Here is a 19,832-nt window from a genome sequence, read left to right as displayed (position 1 = left end):
TTATCTTTGAAAGATTAAATGCTTTGTGGAGTGAAATAACAAGAATTTCTGGGCCAAACTCATCCTATTTCATAGAGACATCTCTGGCGTTTATAACAAATCAAACCATTAGAAAATCGGTTGAAAATTGAGCAAGTTAGAATTATTTAAATAGTACATGCACCATACACCCCACTGCCAAGAAAGGGGCAGCTGTCTGAGGTAAGATGGCCGCCACGTTCCTACGTCGCATCCCCATCTAGTGTTTATATATACTTGTCTATGGTGGAAGCTGGCATATTTGCAACATCTTTAACTTGTTTTCCCAGTAAAAACTAGTTTTGTTGAAGTTCTCAGAGTTGCAACATCATGGTGGCCACCGTCGGTTCACATTTACCGAGAAATAACAACGTTAACTATAAACTACATTTTCGAATGATAAATGAGCAACAAGTGGAAGATATCTGTCTTGATTTCTTCTACAAGCCGCACACGATCACCCTTCTGATAGCTACTGTACTCAGTCTGATGTACTTTATGTTCACCAGGTAAGCTAAACACACACACACACACACACACACACACACACACACACACACACACACACACACACACACACACACACACACTAAAACCTGTATTCTGAACAGGGATGATGTGAACTCGGATAATAATCTTCATGTTGGTCTTTTGGTGGTCATCTCCTTCTTTTTGGTCATCAGTGTCCTGGCTTTCCCTAATGGTGAGTTATACATACAAATGAGTTATGTACACAAAATTTAAAATATTAGTAAAATGCATCATTTTTCTAACTAAGATCCACCCACCTCCTAAATCAAAATAATTTAGACTTTTTATTATCATAAGAAAGAAAATGGGGTACATAGCTTTGAATATACAGAACAAGACAGTTTTGGCTTCTTCTGATATCTTATTTTACATATTAACATTCGATGTACAATCCAGGGGTGGTTCTAGGGTGGGTCCAGGGTGGGCTGGTGCAACCCTAATAGGAAGCTTGGACCCCACTGTATAGGGCTTGTGATCCGTGATTACGTATAGCCTTCTGGGATGTGTGCGGCCATGCTGGAAGATTAACGAGTGTAAACAAACACGGTACTGTCGCAGAGAAGAAGCAGATTTGGGTAAAAGAAAGTGTTAAACATTATAAAATCCCAGAAAGGATATGGAATGTGTTATATAAAGACGATGAGGACCGGTATGTGGACAAAATTAGTGTTATAAATGGTTTTTATCCATATGAAAGACCCAAGACCGGAGCACTGATGATTGTTGCTGCCGCAGTTTTGCATAACGGACATTTTCGGCTTTCTTATTTGTGGTGTGAGTGGATGTAAACATCCGGATGAGAGGTAAACGTTTTATTTGTTGGTTTTTCTAGTAAAGCAATCAATATTGTCATCCAACAGAAGAAGTGTAGCAAGAGAAGTTGTGGTGTGTCAGCACACCCGCATTGGCTCACCGGTTTGTGAGTGTAGCCTGTGTGTGTGTGTGTGAGTTTTGTGTGCATGTCGTGGTTGAAGGAAAGAAACGATGCATAAAAAACGCACACCATCTGTAACTTACCAGAATGAAAACGCTCTAGAAGGTGATATTTGTTCGCCCTATAGCCAACAAGAGCCAACAAGACTTTGTTATGCTAGATACCTGGTCTCCGTCGTTATGCCTCCAAGCAGGAAAACGGCCTAACGCAAGATGTAGAACCAAAGAATGTGAATGAATTCATCTGAAGGTGAACAGAGTTGTTGAGGAAAATACTTTTATGTGACCACTGTGATCAATAACTCAGTATTTTTACAAAATTCTTATATTTAAAAACTTATTGAAAAGCTGTTGTATTGAAAACAAAACAACTTTAACTGAATAGTTGTTATATTGTTATCACGTGCTAAAATTTAAAATACTTAAAGGCAATAATTTTAATGTTTTCGAACAAATCTGCTGCTCTAACAGAGCTGTCTAAGAGATGCTTTCATTGTCAGGACCGTTCACAAGGCCACATCCTGCATTATGGCGAATGGTGTTTGGTGAGTGTGTAGATCATTTGGAATGATCTCTTTACGTTCGGATGGTGTTCATTTTAATTCTTGCTCATCTTTGGCAGGTCTCAGTGTGCTCTACTTCCTTTTCCTTGTCTTCCTCATTTTCCTGAACTGGGACCAAGTGAAGACTGTCATGTTCTGGCTGGACCCAGATCTCCGTTATGCCAAACAGGAGTCGGATGTCATGGTAGGGCTGGATAAAAAACTATTTCTCCATCCGTCCGTCCGTCTGCCCGCTTATCAGGAGTCGGGTCGCGGGGGCAGTAGCCTAAGGCAAAAGGCCGAGACTTCCCTCTCCCCAGCCACTTGGGCCAGCTCCTCCGGGGGAATCCCAAGGCGTTCCCTGGCCAGGTGAGAGACATAGTCCCTCCACCGTGTCCTGGGTCTACCTTTAGGCCTCCTCCCGGTTGGACGTGCCCGGAAAACCTCACCATGGAGGCATCCAGGAGGCATCCTGACCAGATGCCCAAGCCACCTCAACTGGCTCCTCTCGGTGTGGAGGAGCAGCGGGTCTACTCCGAACCCCTCCCGAATGACCGAGCTTCTCACCCTATCTCTAAGGGACAGCCCAGCCACTCTGCGGAGAAAACTCATTTCGGCCGCTTGTATCCGCGATCTCGTTCTTTCGGTCACTACCCAAAGCTCATGACCATAGATGAGGGTAGGAACGTAGATCGACCGGTAAATCGAGAGCTTCGCCTTCTGACTCAGCTCTCTCTTCACCACAACAGACCGGTACAACGCCTGCATCACTGCAGACGCAGCACTAATCCGCCTATCAATCTCACGCTCCAGTTTTCCCTCACTCGTGAACAAGACCCCGAGGTACTTAAACTCCTCCACTTGGGGCAGGACCTCATTCCTGACCCAGAGAAGGCATTCTACCCTTTTCCGAATCAAGACCACGGTCTCAGATTTAGAGGAGCTGATTCTCATCCCAGCTGCTTCACACTCGACTGCGAACCGCTCCAGTGAAAGCTGAAGATCACGTTCTGATGAAGCCAACAGGACCACATCATCTGCAAAAAGCAGAGACCTGATCCTCAGGCCACCAAAAGAGATACCCTCCACACCTTGGCTGTGCCTAGAAATCCTGTCCATAAAGGTTATGAACAGAATCGGTGACAAAGGGCAGCCTTTGGCGGAGTCCAACTCTCACTGGGAACGAGCCCAACTTACTGGCGGCAATGTGGACCAAGCTCTGAAACTATTTCTTTACAGTTAAATAGGGTAGAGTGTCCCAATTCTCAAGTGTGAGCCCCTTTTTGCCCTTGATTCACACTTTGCCGAAGGGTACTACCCACAATCTAATGCTGTGTGAGATACTTGAGATGCAGGTGGGAGAATTGTTCAAGTGCTCTTTCTGAAAATATGTATTTTTAAGTTTAAGTTTCAAAAATTGCATATTTTATTATTATGTACATATATGATTAAAAAGTGTTTCTATGTTAAAAAGTATTGTTAACTGATAATGGTACCAGACATGCCAGTAATTTAAGCACTTGTTATAATATAAATTCAAGCAGCAAAGTAGAACAAACAGAGACCAGCATCCTCATTTAAAGAGCAAGTCACCCCCAAAGCAACTTTTTATTTCTGATAAACTATATAAATGAGTGTCTAATCGTGCTGCAGACACGTGTAGTCAATAGTTTTACACTTTAGTGCATTTTAGTTAAAATTTTAATGTTCTGCCAAAAACTGTCAGTGTTGTGCCATTGTCAGGTAAAACCTCTGCACTGCATTTGAATTTAAATCTGCCATCGCTATTGGCTAAGAGGTACCATAGAACGTTAGCTGGTACCATATGATGTCACAGTGTCATTGTGCTCACTGAGTTTATGTGTATTTGTTAGCGGCTCCGCCCTCTCGGTCTGCTAGGCAACAGCATTTGTTGCATTTTTCAAACAGGAAGTGGGAGTTGAGTAAGAATCTGGTAGTGGGTGACTTGCTCTTTAAGAAGTCGCAGAGATAAGATGCAGTGGTGCAGGTTGATGACGCAATGCTCACTATTCCAATTCTGCAGTTATTAGCACACTTGTGTGCTATGCACTGGAAGCTTTCCTACCCTGGGGTCCACGATCCCCTAAAGGGGTCCTCACAATTTATTCTGTGCTGAGGTTGCGAAAAAAAATTACATTAATAAAATCTCAATAATACAGTCAATAGTAAAACTCTTTTTAAGAGTTATGACAATGTATGTGTGTATAAAGTTTGCACTTAATCATATGGGGGTAGGAGTTGGGGTTGAGGGAGTCCTTGGCTTTTATTGGACACAGAGAAGGGGTCCCCAAGGACAAAAGTTGGGAACCATTGTCACTGAGGACTGTAGGTTGCAGTGTGGGTATTGGGACTGGGCCGTAGTCAGTTGTGTTCAATCTGTCCTGTCTCCATACATCGTGGTTCCAGAGTCAGTCATGTGCACCTGCAAGGTTGCCAAGTCTTTAACACAAACACTGCTTCACTAGCATTTGTAATTCAACACCGGCTGGCAAAAAGCAGCAGCGTTGTGGACAGAATGGAAGCCAATAAACAGGAGTGGCCCAGAAATTATTTCTTGTATCGTTGAGAAGCCATGGCATCTTCTTGTTTTACTTTATCGGGTGATGAAGGCTAGAAGCTAACGTTGAGCTAACAATGCTAACGGTGAATTAGAAAAAAATAGTCTGCTCTAAAAATGTCACAAGCTACCGTTTTAAATAACCAATAACTCAATATTACAGTGAAATGCATTTATATATACTCATTAACTTACTGTGTATGACTTGTCTTAACTCGTCATCTAGAATCTTTTAGCTTGTGATCCGTAGCAACAGCATGAAACAACTCACGAAGGGGAGGGCTGAAAGGGGACTCTTTAGTTTTTAGACATGGACTGCAGTACCCAGATTTGTCCACAAGATGTCAGTCTTACTTTATGCAGCTTTAAATAAAACAAGTTCAACAGGACTAGAGAACTAAAATTCCTGGTTTTCATTGAGCTAATTCTGGTTGGAACCCTTTAGGAATATGCCGTGAACTGTACCGTGATAACATGGGATCGCATCCTGAGCCACTTTGACATCTTTGCCTTTGGCCACTTTGGAGGATGGGCCATGAAGGCTCTGCTGATCCGCAGCTACGGGCTGTGCTGGACCATCAGCATCACATGGGAGCTCACTGAGGTAACACACACACACACACACACACACACACACCCACACACACACACACACACACACACACACACACACACACACACACTCAAAAAATAAAACACTCTAAAATATTGCTTTTTTTTTTGTCTTTTCAACACTTCACAGCTGTTCTTCATTCACCTTCTACCAAGCTTTGCAGAGTGTTGGTGGGATCAGGTGATCCTGGATATCCTGCTGTGTAACGGAGGAGGGATCTGGCTGGGAATGACAGTTTGTCGTTTTCTGGAGATGAGGACGTATCGCTGGGCCCGCATCAAGTCAGTATCCCCTCCCCCCCTTACAGGTTAAAGCAATAATCTGAGTAAATTTACAAAAAAGGCTTTTGCTGATTTTTTGATTATTAAATAACTTCCCTCTCAGCTTTTCTGTTCCTTGTAACATTTTCATCCCATTCAAACTGTTTTTGGGGCAGAACTTGTGTGTTTTTCTGGTTAAAAGTGTACATTAAATGTTTTGTGTGTGCATAGAGAAATCCACTCCACTACCGGCAAAATAAAGCGAGCCGTGCTCCAGTTCACCCCGGCCAGCTGGACTTACGTGCGCTGGTTTGATCCCAAGTCCTCCTTCCAGAGGGTGGCAGGAATCTACCTCTTCATGATCCTTTGGCAGGTAGTGCATGTGGGAATTTAGAATAAGAGCATTTAGGCTGGTGGTTAATTGTTAGGTACGCAAAACTTATTTATTTATTTTTTTTAATGTTTGCAGCTGACGGAGTTGAACACGTTCTTCCTGCACATCTTCATCTTCCAGGCCTCTCATCCTCTCAGCTGGTGTCGTATCCTTCTCGTCGGAATCATCACTGCACCCACTGTTAGGTACGTTCAATGTTTTCATCTCCATCTGCATGCAGCAGTGATTTATAACAGGTTCAGTGGAAATGTAGGTTTATTCTAATTCCGGGTCCACACCGGCAGCATCAGCGGCGCAGAACGACAGCGGGACGGTTTACTAGTGTGCGTCGCGGCTTGTCAATCCACACTGGAGGAGTCGCAGAGCAGCTTCTCAACTGTCCTCCTCGTTTACGCAATCTGCCTTTAAACCAAGAAGAAGAGGAAGATCGCATTTTATCACTGTGTGGTGTCATATATGACTCTCCACTGCCAGGGTTAAAGCCATGAAAAACACACCGTTGCATTCTCGAAAGATGCTGGGAGTAAATAGGCCATCAGGACACACGTCCACATGTAATCTACATAGATGAGAAGTCACATCTCGGCTAAAGTCTTTTATTTTGAAAATAACCAGATGTTTTGCACTGAAACGGTGAGTTTTCTCCGCAGAGTGTCCGGGCTCTCCCTTAGAGATAGGGTGAGAAGTTTGGTCATCTGGGAGGGGCTTGGAGTAGACCCGCTGCTCCTCCATACTGAGAGGAGCCAGTTGAGGTGGCTCAGTCATCTGGTTAGGATGCCTCCTGGACGCCTCCCTGGTGAGGTTTTCCAGGCACGTCCAACCGGGAGGAGGCCTAGGACACAGTGGAGGGACTATGTCTCTCACCTGGCCAGGGAACGCCTTGGGATTCCCCCGGAGGAGATGGCCTGAGTGGCTGGGGAGAGGGAAGTCTGGGCTTCTCGACTTAGTCTGCTGAAGAAAATGGATGGATGGTCCGTCGGGACGGTGTGTGACTTCCTGTCTAGCCCTGTCCCAGAAGCAGCAACGTTCCTCTCCCGTTGCACGCCGCCGATGCCTCAAGTGCGGATCTGGCTTTAGAACCAAAAAAGTTTTCAGATTTAGTTTTAACTTTTACATTCAGACATTTTTCAGTCATTTTCTTGGACTCCATTTATTAAAAAAAAAACAACAAAAAAACAATCTTGTCATAAAAAAGAAACACTAACTTCAATCCACCCTTATACAACTACCGTTAAATCTTATTCTTCGTTTTTAAAGTGATTGATTTTTGTTGTTGAACCCTTTTGTATTACAGAGATTCACTGACTTATTTTCATGATTGACAACAGTCTTGTTGTACTTTCAGACAGTATTATGCGTACCTGACAGACGCTCGGTGTAAACGAGTTGGCACACAGTGTTGGGTGTTCGGGTGAGTATCATCGCACAGCGAGCCTCAAGATCAGTGATTAAAAGTGTTTATTTTCCAGTTTAGTTATGCATTTTCATTAAAACCTACTTTTATTTGCTTATCAACCATTCAGTGAACTTTAGTAGTGATCTTCTAAAGACAAAAAAAAATCATGACTGAATTTATTGCACCTAGACTCATGGCAGGGTACATTTCTCTAGCTAATGCTAATTTTGATTTGTTGTTCTTTTTCATGTTCAAAGCACAACAACATATCTTCTAGTAAAATATGATTCACGTCATTATGCTGCTATTGATCTCGTTCACAAAGCTGCCAATGCTCCCAGTCCCCTGGTTGCTATAGCGACAGGATCAAGACTGTCAGCTGCTCTCCTGGTGCAGCGGGCAGCAGTGGCTCAGGAGGAGCGAGTTTTCCGGTAATCGGATCGATTCCAGCTCCCTCTGGGGAATTCTGCTGCTCTGTCCTCGGGCTCCTGATCAGATGGACCGGCGGCGCCTGCACTCATCAGCTTCACATCTTTCACTGTGCTCCAGGGTGGCTGTGGCTACGACGTAGCTCGTCACCGCCAGTGTGTGTGTGGGTGAATGATTCACTGTAGTTAAGCGCTTTGGAGTCCTCCGACTCAGAATGGCGCTATCCAAGTGTGGGTCTTTATCAAGTAAAATGTCCACAATTTTGAATCAGTGGGATAGCAATCTTGAAAATGTTGAATTCTTATTTGTTTATTTATTTATTTATTTTGTTTTGAGGTCTGCTTTGAATCTAATTGTGATTGAATGTTTGTTTTTTAAAGAGCCATCGCTTTCCTGGAGGCTTTCACGTGTGTGAAGTTTGGTCTGGATTTATTTTCTAAGACTCAAACTCGCTTCATTCTCTTGTGGCTGCTCTGTCTGGTAAGAAAAGACGAGTTTTGTGGGTTTATGATCACGGCGGGGGAACAAAATCAGACTGAACACCGGTCTGTGAGGACTTCCTCTCCATGACTTTACTAAAACTGGGGTTTCATTTGGATTTTTAGGACTTGCGTTAGAATGAGACCAGTTTAAGTCGGGTTTAGGGTGCGTTTTGTAATAAACTCTTAAAAGGAGATAATAATAACTATCACTACTTTTGGCTTTTGCTGCATTATGCAAATATACTTTCAAATTTTGCAAATGCAAGAGATTTTTTTTAAATTATTTTATTAAATCTTCATAGTCATGGATTTTTTTGATCTTTTGTTTTTATTTTTGTGCAGGCACTCATCACACTCCTGTGTTTATATGGTATGGTTTGGTTTGAACAACACAAAATAAAGGTGAGTTGAGTGCAAAAGATTGGCTTCATATAACAAGTGATTTATTCTTAATAAGGTTTGTTATTTTGATGGTTGTTTTGTCAAATAATCTGGAACAAATTTAGCTTTTCTTCCACTGTCAGCAGTATCTTTGTGTCTCTTTTCCCTCTCTGGACAGAGTACCACTTTGCAGAGGGATGACCATGACGCCACTGACTCATCAGCTTTAGTCCCAGGTGATCGTAGACGTCACTTCCATAATAAAAAAGACCATCTTCACTCATTTGAAGTCCTAATATTTCCTGTAACTGTACCTTTATTTGTTCCGTAGCTCAAACGGATTCACTGGGAAGTTTGCAGCCCACAAAATGGAGGAAGGTTCCTTCCAAGAGCAGATTTGTCATCAAGCATGGAGAAAAGAGACAATGAGCAACGCTAATAATAAATATTCATTCATTCTGAGAAGAAGAATGGATGTAACATGAAACAGCAGGGATATTATTATACTGAATGCATATTTAAAGTTGCATCAGTGATTTTAAAAATCCAGAATGCTAATAAAAACATTTGTCTGGTTGACTCCGGTTCAGGTTTGAGTGTAAAAGCTAAAATTCAAGGCAATGAAGCTTCATACTACGGAGGAGGATTGGGGCCACTGATAAAGTCATAAGTTTTACAGCTGATTTAAATTTTTTTTTCTTTCAGTGCCCTAATCTTCTTCCGCATTACACACACATGTACACTGGTGGTGTCTGGATTATTTTGTGTAAATATTCAACAAACGGCTCAGAATGTTGAAAGTAAAAACTGTTTTTTGTAGATCTGTTTCACCGTACTCCGTTCCACTTACAACCAGTAAGTGCATCTGCAGAAATGGAATGTAGCCCTTGTTGACCTACTCTTTTAGGTCTGCGATGAAATAGGGAGGGCATTGCCATCTTTAAAAAATAGTTGGCCATCCCTGCCTCGTGACCTGTGGAAGCCCTCTGCCCCACACACACACTCCCTTAAAACACATTTATGTTCACACAAATCATACATTAATCTTTTTTGATCAAGACATAAATAGATGTCAGTACGTTTATTTTGATCGATTGTTAATAAGTAACAATAAATACCGTATTCAATAAATCTGTATTTAAAAATATGCTTGTGCCACAGAACCTCCTCATTTTAATAAAAAGGCATAAATCCCAATAATTTTGTTATGACAGCAATGCGTAAATTAAACTTTTAAAACCGTCAAATAATATGAAACAAGGCCAGTAATAACTGGATTTATTCTGAAATGTTTGTGTTTGTCAATTTTGAAATTATTATTGCCACGGGGACCAATTTGGTGTGCCACCCCAAATTTTCACTGCCCCCCATCTGGCCGCCCCTGTGAAAATTGTTTAGGGGTAGCCAGCTATTATCAGATAAATGAAAACAACATCAATCATTTTTTTTATTTCAAGACTATCTTGAATTCTTTTTTTTTTAAATAAGCTAATAGTTTTCACCCCAGTCTCAATAAATAATAATCCAATAAATAAATGCTGCGCACAGAAAAACGGCTCCATAAAGAGCCCTTGACCTCTTTTGTTATGGTCACTCACTACATTACCCACAATTCATCTGCCGGCGGCCGCTGTGCTGGATGACAGCTATCCGGCGCCGAAACAACGGCAGACTCACTCAGACGACAGAGCCATGGCGGCCACGGGTGGAGGGAAAATTAGAAGCAGGAGATGTCAGATTGCTTCTAAACCTTACGCCAAGAGTAAACAGGTAAATCAAGTGAAAGTTTCCGTGTTAACAGCCTCAGTCGAGCACAGCACAGTGATTGAATTGCCACAATTCTTCAGTTTGTTTTGTTATTGTTTTGTTTGAGACATTTTATGGCCTTCAGTTAGCGCTCGTGGCCTCCACGCGCCGCTAGCATGCCCATGAAATGCTAACAAACTAGCAAGTTGGCTTAAGGTTAGCAAAATTAGACGGACTTGACAGTCAAATAACGACAGTGTATCGTCCAGAAAACTTAGTTAGTTTTTGTTTTAGCTCAGATCCCTACATGAAAAGCTGAGATAATAATTTTGTAAGTTGAAAGTGATTAGCCAAGTTAGCACGAAGCGAGGAAGTAGAATTTCAGCTGCTAATTGGAGCTAACCCACTAGCATCGGCGTACAACGCATTGTCTTTGGTGCTTTTCAACATCGCAGATTCAAGTGACACGATCATTTATTCCGTCGTTACATATTTATTTAAGTACGTGAACGTTTATAATGCAGCTGTACAATAATACCACTGAGGTATTATATAAATGACTAGTGTAAGTCAAATCTCAGCCTGCAGAATTGCGCAAGGAGCGTTGGGTTTATTGGGAACCCACATGGTCCCCCTGAGGGATAATCTACCGCCCTGATGTCAAAGTTGACGTTTTTAAAAGCACTCTAAAATGTAGACATTAGGCAAGACGTGGCTGGGCACTCGGCGGTTTCTCTGATCTGTTTTGTCATCTCTTAAAATTTCCACATAGTGTGTTTATAATAAAATGCTTAAGTCTCTAGAGTTGCAGAAATGATATCTAACTAAGGTCGGTGTATTAATAAATAATTACTTTGTCAGCAGTGTTTTTATGACAAACGTTGTCCGTTAATTATTTAAAATTTGCTAAGTTGACCATAAACAACTCTGCTACATCAAAACATGTGCATCCATTTCCACCTCACTTTAAAACTTGTATGTTCTTATTCTATACAGGCCTGGCACTCATGTTTTTGCAATAAATCAGCCTTTATTGAAATCAAACAAGTACATAAGATGTTAAACATGCAGGTTAGTGGCAGACACAAAGCTGATGGTTGTAGGTTATTGCGCAACCTTGCTGTTTACCACATTATTAGCGTTGTATTATGAGGTGTTACAATTAGAAGAAGTTGCATTATTTTAAACAAATAACGACAAGAACAAGTAAAGTCTAGTTTTGCAAATGCTAATAAACTAAAGATTTGCTGTGGCTTTTTGATTTACATGGTAAGTAAATTAAACATTCAGTTCTTGTGTTAGCAACATGCTTGCTTCTTGCTAATATTTGTGCCATGTCACGAAGATCAGAAAAGTTTTTCTGAAAGTACCCAACTGCACAAGTCATTAATGTTTAACTGTTTGGAAAATTTGGGGTAATACAAAAATGTCAAATACAAATTGCAGCAACCTGAGACGAGCTGCAGAAAATCTGACATCTCTCTGGGAGTTTAAAAGAAGTCCAGTTGCTTTTTGTACAACTTTAATTCACTTTTAATAGAAACATTAAGATTATTAATTTTGACTTGGAAGAAAAATAAATCTGGATTTAACCATGTTTGCAGTTTGCTGCAAGTCACCACAGTTGTTGATGTGCAGCAGACTAGTTGGAGCACATTCTGTTCAACATAGTCTTGTTTTCTTTAGATGAAAGGGAAAAATAAACAAAAGATGGGATAGTGATTTTATAAATGAAATGAAACAAACTCAGTATTTTGGGTTAATCAAAGTGGAATCGTTTAGATGATTCATGAATAGCAGGTTTTCAACCCATCCCTCTTATAGCTAGGCCCGCCATCATGGTACATATGTGACACTAACAGTGGGTAATCCCAGTATGATGTTTACTTATTAAAAAACACCCATAAGGAGGAAACAAATGCCTTCATTCATAATTGTGGCAATGGCAGCATTCAGTTCTGCCAACATGGGTTGGTAATGAGAAACCACACAACGCCCAACTAATAAATCCTGTTTCTGTAAAGCTGAAAAATGTTCTTTAGTTTATTTATTTTTGTAACAACAAAAGCAAGTTTTTATACGCCAAAGTAAAGTTGTTTTGTTTTTCTTTCATTAAAAAATTATTTTCATTTTTGCTGTGTGATTGGTTATGTCTGTTTCTTTTAGGGGACATATACATCTGTAAAACCTGGAAATGTAACAAAAACATGCTTATTATTTTGTTTTTCTACATTCCTTGTATATTCTTTGTCTAACGCCATATTTCTTGTGTCTTGATCTGCAGCAGTCAGGCCTGATTAGTCGAGTGACGGACACGGTGAAGAGCATCGTTCCTTCCTGGCTGCAGAAATACTTTAAGAACGGAGATGCTCCCGAAGGAGGAGAGGGAGGACAACGGACAGACCAGAGCTGCCTGCTGCCACCTCCTCCTCCTCCTCCTCCTCCGAATGGTAATGAAGAAGGACCTCCTTCTTTTGATGGACGGGATTCACCAGAGCCAAGCACCAGTAACACAGGTTAGAAGTTGCTCAGAAACAACATTTTGCTGTTTCTTCTGTCATTCATGATATTAACTTCCCTTTCATTTGCACAGAACCCTCAACAAGTCACGCATCCCTGAACTTTCAGGAGTACGTGCTCTCCCGACCTCCTCTTAGTCGCTCTCACCTCCACTTCAACCCGCTAGATGTGTCCTCCCCTACTTTTGGAGCCTCCAGCAGCCTCTTCTCCCAACCCTCCACCTCCTCTACCCCCGGCCCTTTTTCCACCGGCTTATCTTTGGTCAAAGAAATCAAGGACAACCTCTCGCAACACGAAGATGATAACATCTCCACCACGAGTGGGTTCTCCTCCCGCGCATCGGACAAGGGTATGAGCTGAATATAATTTACCAATTCACCTGCGCTGGGCGGTATGGCAACATTTTCACATCACATTTTCATAATATTCATAACAGTGTTACAGTATTTTATAGTGTTTATTTTACCGTACATCACTCCAGGAGTTCCGAAGCAAACACGTAAACACCGAGCCGGTCTGAACCACACAATGCCAGCTATGGAGGTGTTGTTTGCTAGGCTACATCTGTTAGCAATGTAATCGTCAGAGTAATGAAATCATTTAGAATAATAGCTATTTGTTAAAGTATATTGGCAACGATTAGCATGACATTTTATTTACACTTCAAAGGTTTTAAAAGATTGTACATAAAAATAAACAGCGTTGTTTGTGCTGCTAGTCAGTCCGGGTGCATCGGTTCAACCCAAAGTCTCATCAGCGAGGTGAACCAACGGAGGCTAGTCTGGTCTTAGCCAAAAGTACTAAATGCACATAAACTATACACGTGAAAAAGCTCGTACACAGCACGTTAACTTTGCGTTGTTTGCACGTGAACAACTTATACTTTTCGCGTCATTGACACACATAATGCTGCATGTTTTTGGCCCAGCTATCTCTGCTAGCTAAATGCTAAATGTGTAGTTTTCACACATCCTGTGATGCTGGTGTGTAGCAGTTAAATAGGTCCCCGCTGAAACACTTTCCCACTGCGAACATTGCAACGTTGTCTGGACTATTCACCAGTATGGCGCTATATGAAACATTCATATCTAGTAATAAACTCTGGTATAACTGTACATTTTTCTCTCTTTTTTTTATTTTTTTATTTTTTTAGATGTCCCCACTACAAAACCTGCATCGCTTCCTCAGCTTTGGTCCCCAGAGACGGACAGAAGTATCTCTGCTCCTCAGCCTCCCCAGTCCAGTTTGAAAAAGCCCTCGTTCAACCTGTCTGTCTTTGGAAGCTCCTCTAACGTGAGTGTGTGCAGTCCCATCGAAACGCTGAAATCCCATCATGTAGGAACTAGGCCTGGGGCGATGACAAATTTTGCTGGACGACAAACGATATTATTGTTGATATTATAGAGACCAAAATAACCACTTATGTAATATTAATATATCATAATAATGCAAGTACGCCCTTTAAAATGCAACAATTAAACCTTTATTTAACGTTGGAATGTCCAGAACCAGAACTTTTAAACAAATAAATAAAACAAAACAAACAAACAAAAAAGGGCTTTCGCTCTGTTAGAAAATATTGCACCAAAAACAATAAAATAGACCCCGCCTCTCCAAAACAATGACAATGGGCAGTGTCAACAACCAAAACTGCACGCCAATAATGATAATAAACAATAATAATAGAGTTGTATAGTTCTTAACCTCCATATATTGAGGCGGGAAAATTTTAGTTCAATTTTCTATCTTACTATTAATTGATTTATTGATTATCGTCCCAGCCCTAGTGGGAACCAAACAGTCCGTCTAACTGCAGCGTTGACTCTGTTCCCCTGGACTGGGCCGTTAGACCAGTTACCTGTTTAAATACAAACCAGCTCTCTGGAACTGAAACTGTCAAATGCACACTTACTAAAGGTTTACTTCAAAATCATTTTAGAATACATTTTAAATATTTTACCATGCTCTGAAATGTTTTAACACCATTATTTCTTTTAAGTCAGTGCTATAATACCACATATTTTATTTAGCTGTATGAGAAACGGGTTACTTTTAATAATTTAAATGGCAGACAGTTTATCATTCATTCTACAGCTAATTATGTAAATCTTAACACAAATTTTATGTTAACGTCCAGCTGAAAAAGATCGTTTTAACTGGTGTTTTTGATATTTCTGTGGTTTTTTTTATGGACCTTGTATGAGTATTCATTATAATTTTGTCTTCCAGTCAACCATGAACAGCACAATGTTGAACTCTAGTCAGCTTGGAGATTCGCCCTTCTACCCTGGGAAAACGACTTATGGTGGCGCAGCTGCAGTTAGGAGCGCCCGCAACCGTCCTGGAACACCTTATCAGGTGATGTTTGAGTTTGTGTAAAAACAATTAGTCACGCTTGGTTTAAACAGGTAAAAATCACAAATATGCTGGTAATCGTTCTCAGTATAGATAAATATATATAACCAGGGAGTTTAAAGAGTTAGCAGGTGTCGCACCTGCTAGCTTGCTGGTAACGGGTAAGGGGGCCTGCAGCGACCAAAAAAAAGTCAAAACTACTATGTATCTTTCTCCAGCTGCTGGCATGGGGGGATACTGTGAGATTCCAGCCATGTTTGCCTTCATAACCTTAAATAACTGATATATTGTGACCCGTGCGAGAGTAATCCTCTGTAGTAGATGTAATTAGGTCGTGAAAGTAGCATATAATGGGTTAGCGCATTATAACTTATTACAAAATTGGCTCGTTGTGAATTATCATTCCATGATTTAGCATACTGTGACATTAGATATGACCCACCCCTAGAAGGAATTTAAATTATGTTACATAAATAACAAAAATATTATAAGTGAAAGTTTCAGTGTGACATTAGAGACGTGTAGCTGTAACTCGTAACTTTTTTGTAAATAATTTAAAGGAAGACGATTTTTTGATATATATATAATTGTTTATTGAAATTCAGCTAAAAAATATGGAGGTGTAAGTTTTGGGCTATAGTTTTAGTCGTCCAGGACATGGTTATCCAAACCAAAGCAGCCTGTCTTCTACATAAAGAGCAAGTCACCCCCAACTCAACTTTTTTTGCTGATAAACTATATAAATGAGTGTCTAATCGCGCTGCAGACACGTGTGGTCAATAGTTTTGCACTTTAGTGCATCTTAGTTCAAATTTAAATATTCTGACTAAAACTGTCAGTGTTGTGCCGTCGTCGGGTAAAAACTCTGCACTGCATTTGAATTTAAATCTGCCATCGCTATTGGCTAAGAGGTACACGGTGATGTTAGCTGGTACCATATGATGTCACAATGTCATTGTGAGCCTATGTGTGTGTATTTGTTAGCAACTCTGCCCTCTCGGTCTGCCAGACAACAGCATTTGTTGCATTTTTGAAACATGAAGTGGGAGTTGAGTAAGAATCTGGTAGGGGGTGACTTGCTCTTTAAAAAAGATGCTAATTAAAAAAGAAAAACTGCTTTTATTTGAACCTGCTAGAATCAGTGTAGTTGAATTTGTGATGGCAAGTATTTATATTTTGCCTAAAGTGTGAATGTAATGACTTGAATTCGAGAGCGAATTATCGCGTCTGATGTGCAGGCCCCAGTGAGAAGGCAGATCAAGGCCAAGTCTGCTGGGGCTCAGCCCTGCGGCGTGACCAGTGCCACCGCCAGGCGCATCCTGCAGTCCTTGGAGCGCATGTCAAGCCCACTTGCAGTGAGTACACATAACTAGACTCCAGTTCAACATTTAGAATCCTGTTAATAATTATTAACGTGTGATGGACTGAAAAATACTCAAACATTTAATTGTCTTGATCAACAGGATGCAAAGAGAATCCCAGCAGCAGCAGCAGCCTCACCCATCCTCTCACCTGTAAGTCTTCCGTTTTTCACTCGTCTCAATCATCAGCGACACGGAAAGTCTAAAATCCATTTCCGCCTGAAAATCTCTTTGCAGTCAGCAGATGGCACACGTCTGGATGCAGGAGATCACCAGTCGAAAAGGAAACGAGTAAGTACGAGTGTGTGCCACGGCTGAAATCCCAGTGCCACACCTACAAGATCCCAAGTTATTTTTTTTGCGCGCCGTTTCCCGATGAAGCAGCGGGAACTATGTTGTTGCTTGTGATCGCAGCCGGCAGGCAGCAAGGAGGAGGAGGCAGGGCAGGGTGGTTACAGCTAGGGATGAGCTAGCGTTTCAGACGAGTATCCGGTACAGATAAAGCATTTTTAACGAATACGAGGATGAAACGATTAAAACTCGTAAATATTTGTAATCGTGCTGAAGGAAAATCCTCATTGGGTAACTGACTGTCTTCACGCTCTGTGATTGGCCAGTCACATAGAGCGCCCGCCCCTCCCTACACATAAAACTCTGCAGCTGGGAGCTCGCTCCGTCCGGCCCATCCACACACACACACAGTAATGGATCTCTGATTGCTTCACTGTTGCTCACGTTTCTTCAGTAATCCCTAGGTTTTCTTCAGCTCGCCTCTTTTTCGGTTGAATATTTAAAGTTACTTTTTTCATAACGTACGTGGTGCATTTGACAAGACAGAGCTGAAAACGGCTCGCACATGCATCGCTCACTGCCTCCGCTCCGGTTGGGTTTTTAAAAATTATTCTCTCTCTCTCTCTCTCTCTCTCTCTCTCTCTCTCTCTCTCTCTCTCTCTCTCTCTCTCTCTCTCTCTCTCTCTCTCTCTCTCTCTCTCTCTCTCTCTCTCTCTCGCTCTCTCGCTCTCTCGCTCTCTCGCTCTCTCTCTCTCTCTCTCTAACACACACCTTAATCAACATTGTTTTGTTTAACTGTGTGTGGGGAAAAATGCCAACAACGTTAGGAAAAAATCAGTTTAATCTAATAAAAATAAAATGGTTCTAGTATTTCATATTTCCTAGTTGCATGAGATCAGATGTATTAATTCGTGCACTTAAACATTAATGTTCTGATTTTATTGAAACACTAGTTCTGTAATAGTTTCTTTACTATTGTGATCAAAAATATTTAATCTCAATTCTGAGGCTGCTCTGTAAATAGTTTTCAAATAAACACACATAGCAACTTCTGATTGATCCATATCAATTTAAAATAATGTATTGATGTAAACCACACCCACTAATTTCCAAATAATAAATAAGGTACATTCAACTGTGTATGTCCTTTGATCCGCATTAGTGATATTTTCAGCACCAGAACAATGAAGCAAAGAAACAGATTCCTGAGTTTATGTTAGTAATTTTATTTATTAGGTGCATCTAACCAGTTCTATTTTTCTCTGAAATGAGATCAGATCAGTGCTTCTGTGGGTTGTCTCCTCTCTCCACTAGAAAATTTTACTTTATTATAATGTTCACTGTAATGCATCTTGATGTTCTTAACAATAAATTAAATCAAAGATATTGGTCAATAATGCCAAACATGTAAATTTGTGTTTCAGTCATTTTTATACTGGCTTAAAAATACTTCATTAAGTCTACTAAGCAGGGGTGTAGAACGTGTCTAATAGGGCCAGCCCAGTGATGATCTTGGACCAAAATAAAGGGGGCAGAAAGTCAAATAAAGGGGGCAGAAAGTCAAATAAAGGGGACAAAAGGAGATGTTTTTCCAGACGCCAAGAAAAATTAAATGCCAACCCCCCCCCCCTGCAAAGTGTGTCACTGAGAGTTTAAAACAAAAATTATTCTTGTGCTAATATTGGTGTATTCACCTTTAATACTAGTTATTAAAATGCAGCAGTTGCTGAATTGGTGCCGTTCAAAGTGGAGTGCATCAAATAAAACAATATTAACATGAAGGTGAGACGTGTACTAATCCCCCCCCCCACACACACACCACCACCACCACCACAGCTGGAAAAATTCCTAGGGGAAACACTGAGTACTCATGTCATTTGACTGAGTTGAGTATTTTTGTCTGAGTCTGTTGTTGACAGCTACATGTCTCCATATGGATTTCAGACCATAAATAAACTACATTTTGTCTGTAGCTATTTGGATTAGAGATGTGATCAACGGTAGGAGCACACACACACACACACACACACACACACACACACACACACACACACAGCTACCGTTGGCTTCTTCAAAACCTCCCAGCTGTCCTTTGCTGTAAGTGGATTTGTTCACAATGAGTACACACTTGCTGGAAAATAAACACACTGCCAGGTGGTTTTGGCGTCTGAAAAAGTTCTTCGTTCTTCATAAATCTGACCAGCTGTGCGTTAAGTGTCCGGCTTTCCCAGCTGTGCGTCACAGCTGCTACGCAGAGAATGAAACAAGGGTTTGTTGTTTAAAAATCCTTCTCCCAGAGTCGTTCTACATCTACAGTAAAGGAAAACGGGTGCTTATGTGGAGGCGTGTGTTGCCTCCACACCTAGTAGCTTCATGCTACAAACAGTGGCGCACCCAGAAAATTGACATGGGGGCAGTGGAAAAATTTGGCATGGCACACCAAGTTGGTTTATTAATTAAAATAAACGTATTGGCTTTAAAATTCGTCCGGATTAAAGAAGATGAATGTGTGGTCCCGGCCACCCCTTGGGGGCTTTGTGGCACAGCACACAGAAGAATGACGCCATCTTCGCTCTCATCTTTATTCATGTGCTGAGCTTTTACTGACGTATATATTTCTTTCCCTAGATGGATTCGAATCTTCCACCAGTGCAGAAGCTCGTGATTCCATCAGCAGCTTTTGGTTCAGGAAGTCGCTCCGTGTCTTTCAGGCCCACTTTGACACCCGGTGGACCCGGGAGAACTTCTGACAGAACAGCCACAGAGAAGACCGTTAGTAGCCAACAGTTGTTGTTTTATTCCAGGTTATTTTTTTCACGTTGAAGGAGTCACGCTGATGATTTGTTTCTCCTGTAGCCTTCGAGACAATCACAACAACTACCTGATGCAACCCCAGGCCCGTCTCAAAGGTAAAGCCGGATTCCTCTGGTCGACGGCCTCAGATCTGCATCGATCAGCGCGGTCGCTGTTCTTAGATTTTCCAGTTTTGTTGGAATATTTTT

The 19,832-nt window shown here is 41.2% G+C and overlaps 2 protein-coding genes across 2 annotated transcripts in view; both read left to right on the top strand.

Moving 5' to 3' along the window:
• The first annotated feature begins 448 nt into the window (after positions 1 to 448).
• ptdss1b (phosphatidylserine synthase 1b) lies at positions 449 to 9,136 on the top strand. The gene is made up of 13 exons (XM_015973818.3): positions 449 to 527; positions 630 to 721; positions 1,983 to 2,027; positions 2,105 to 2,229; positions 5,048 to 5,206; positions 5,345 to 5,496; positions 5,707 to 5,848; positions 5,945 to 6,054; positions 7,215 to 7,280; positions 8,075 to 8,174; positions 8,519 to 8,578; positions 8,736 to 8,793; positions 8,889 to 9,136. Exons 1-13 carry the CDS (start codon positions 508 to 510, stop codon positions 8,984 to 8,986), a joined length of 1,227 nt encoding a protein of 408 aa, XP_015829304.2. The 5' UTR covers positions 449 to 507; the 3' UTR covers positions 8,987 to 9,136.
• Positions 9,137 to 10,215: 1,079 nt separating this feature from the next.
• The window catches only part of nup153 (nucleoporin 153), a 19,642-nt gene continuing 10,025 nt past the window's right edge, over positions 10,216 to 19,832 (top strand). Inside the window, exons 1-10 of the mRNA XM_015973814.3 lie at positions 10,216 to 10,327; positions 12,588 to 12,819; positions 12,897 to 13,172; positions 13,977 to 14,116; positions 15,053 to 15,181; positions 16,417 to 16,533; positions 16,642 to 16,692; positions 16,777 to 16,830; positions 19,459 to 19,602; positions 19,687 to 19,739. Coding sequence (XP_015829300.3) covers positions 10,250 to 10,327; positions 12,588 to 12,819; positions 12,897 to 13,172; positions 13,977 to 14,116; positions 15,053 to 15,181; positions 16,417 to 16,533; positions 16,642 to 16,692; positions 16,777 to 16,830; positions 19,459 to 19,602; positions 19,687 to 19,739 — 1,274 coding nt within the window. The 5' untranslated portion in view covers positions 10,216 to 10,249. The remainder of the gene's footprint in view (positions 10,328 to 12,587; positions 12,820 to 12,896; positions 13,173 to 13,976; positions 14,117 to 15,052; positions 15,182 to 16,416; positions 16,534 to 16,641; positions 16,693 to 16,776; positions 16,831 to 19,458; positions 19,603 to 19,686; positions 19,740 to 19,832) is intronic.

This window comes from Nothobranchius furzeri, chromosome 19 (genome assembly GCF_043380555.1).
Source record: "Nothobranchius furzeri strain GRZ-AD chromosome 19, NfurGRZ-RIMD1, whole genome shotgun sequence".
Lineage (NCBI taxonomy): Eukaryota > Metazoa > Chordata > Actinopteri > Cyprinodontiformes > Nothobranchiidae > Nothobranchius > Nothobranchius furzeri.
This window is presented reverse-complemented; position numbering and strand designations above follow the sequence as displayed.

What these genes read in the sequence shown, in the direction of transcription:
- ptdss1b (XM_015973818.3), top strand. Translation starts at nt 508, where the DNA reads ATGTACTTTATGTTCACCAG. An exon ending in ATGTACTTTATGTTCACCAG is followed by an intron (nt 528 to 629) that starts GTAAGCTAAACA and finishes TATTCTGAACAG; the next exon opens with GGATGATGTGAACTCGGATA. An exon ending in TATCGCTGGGCCCGCATCAA is followed by an intron (nt 5,497 to 5,706) that starts GTCAGTATCCCC and finishes GTGTGTGCATAG; the next exon opens with AGAAATCCACTCCACTACCG.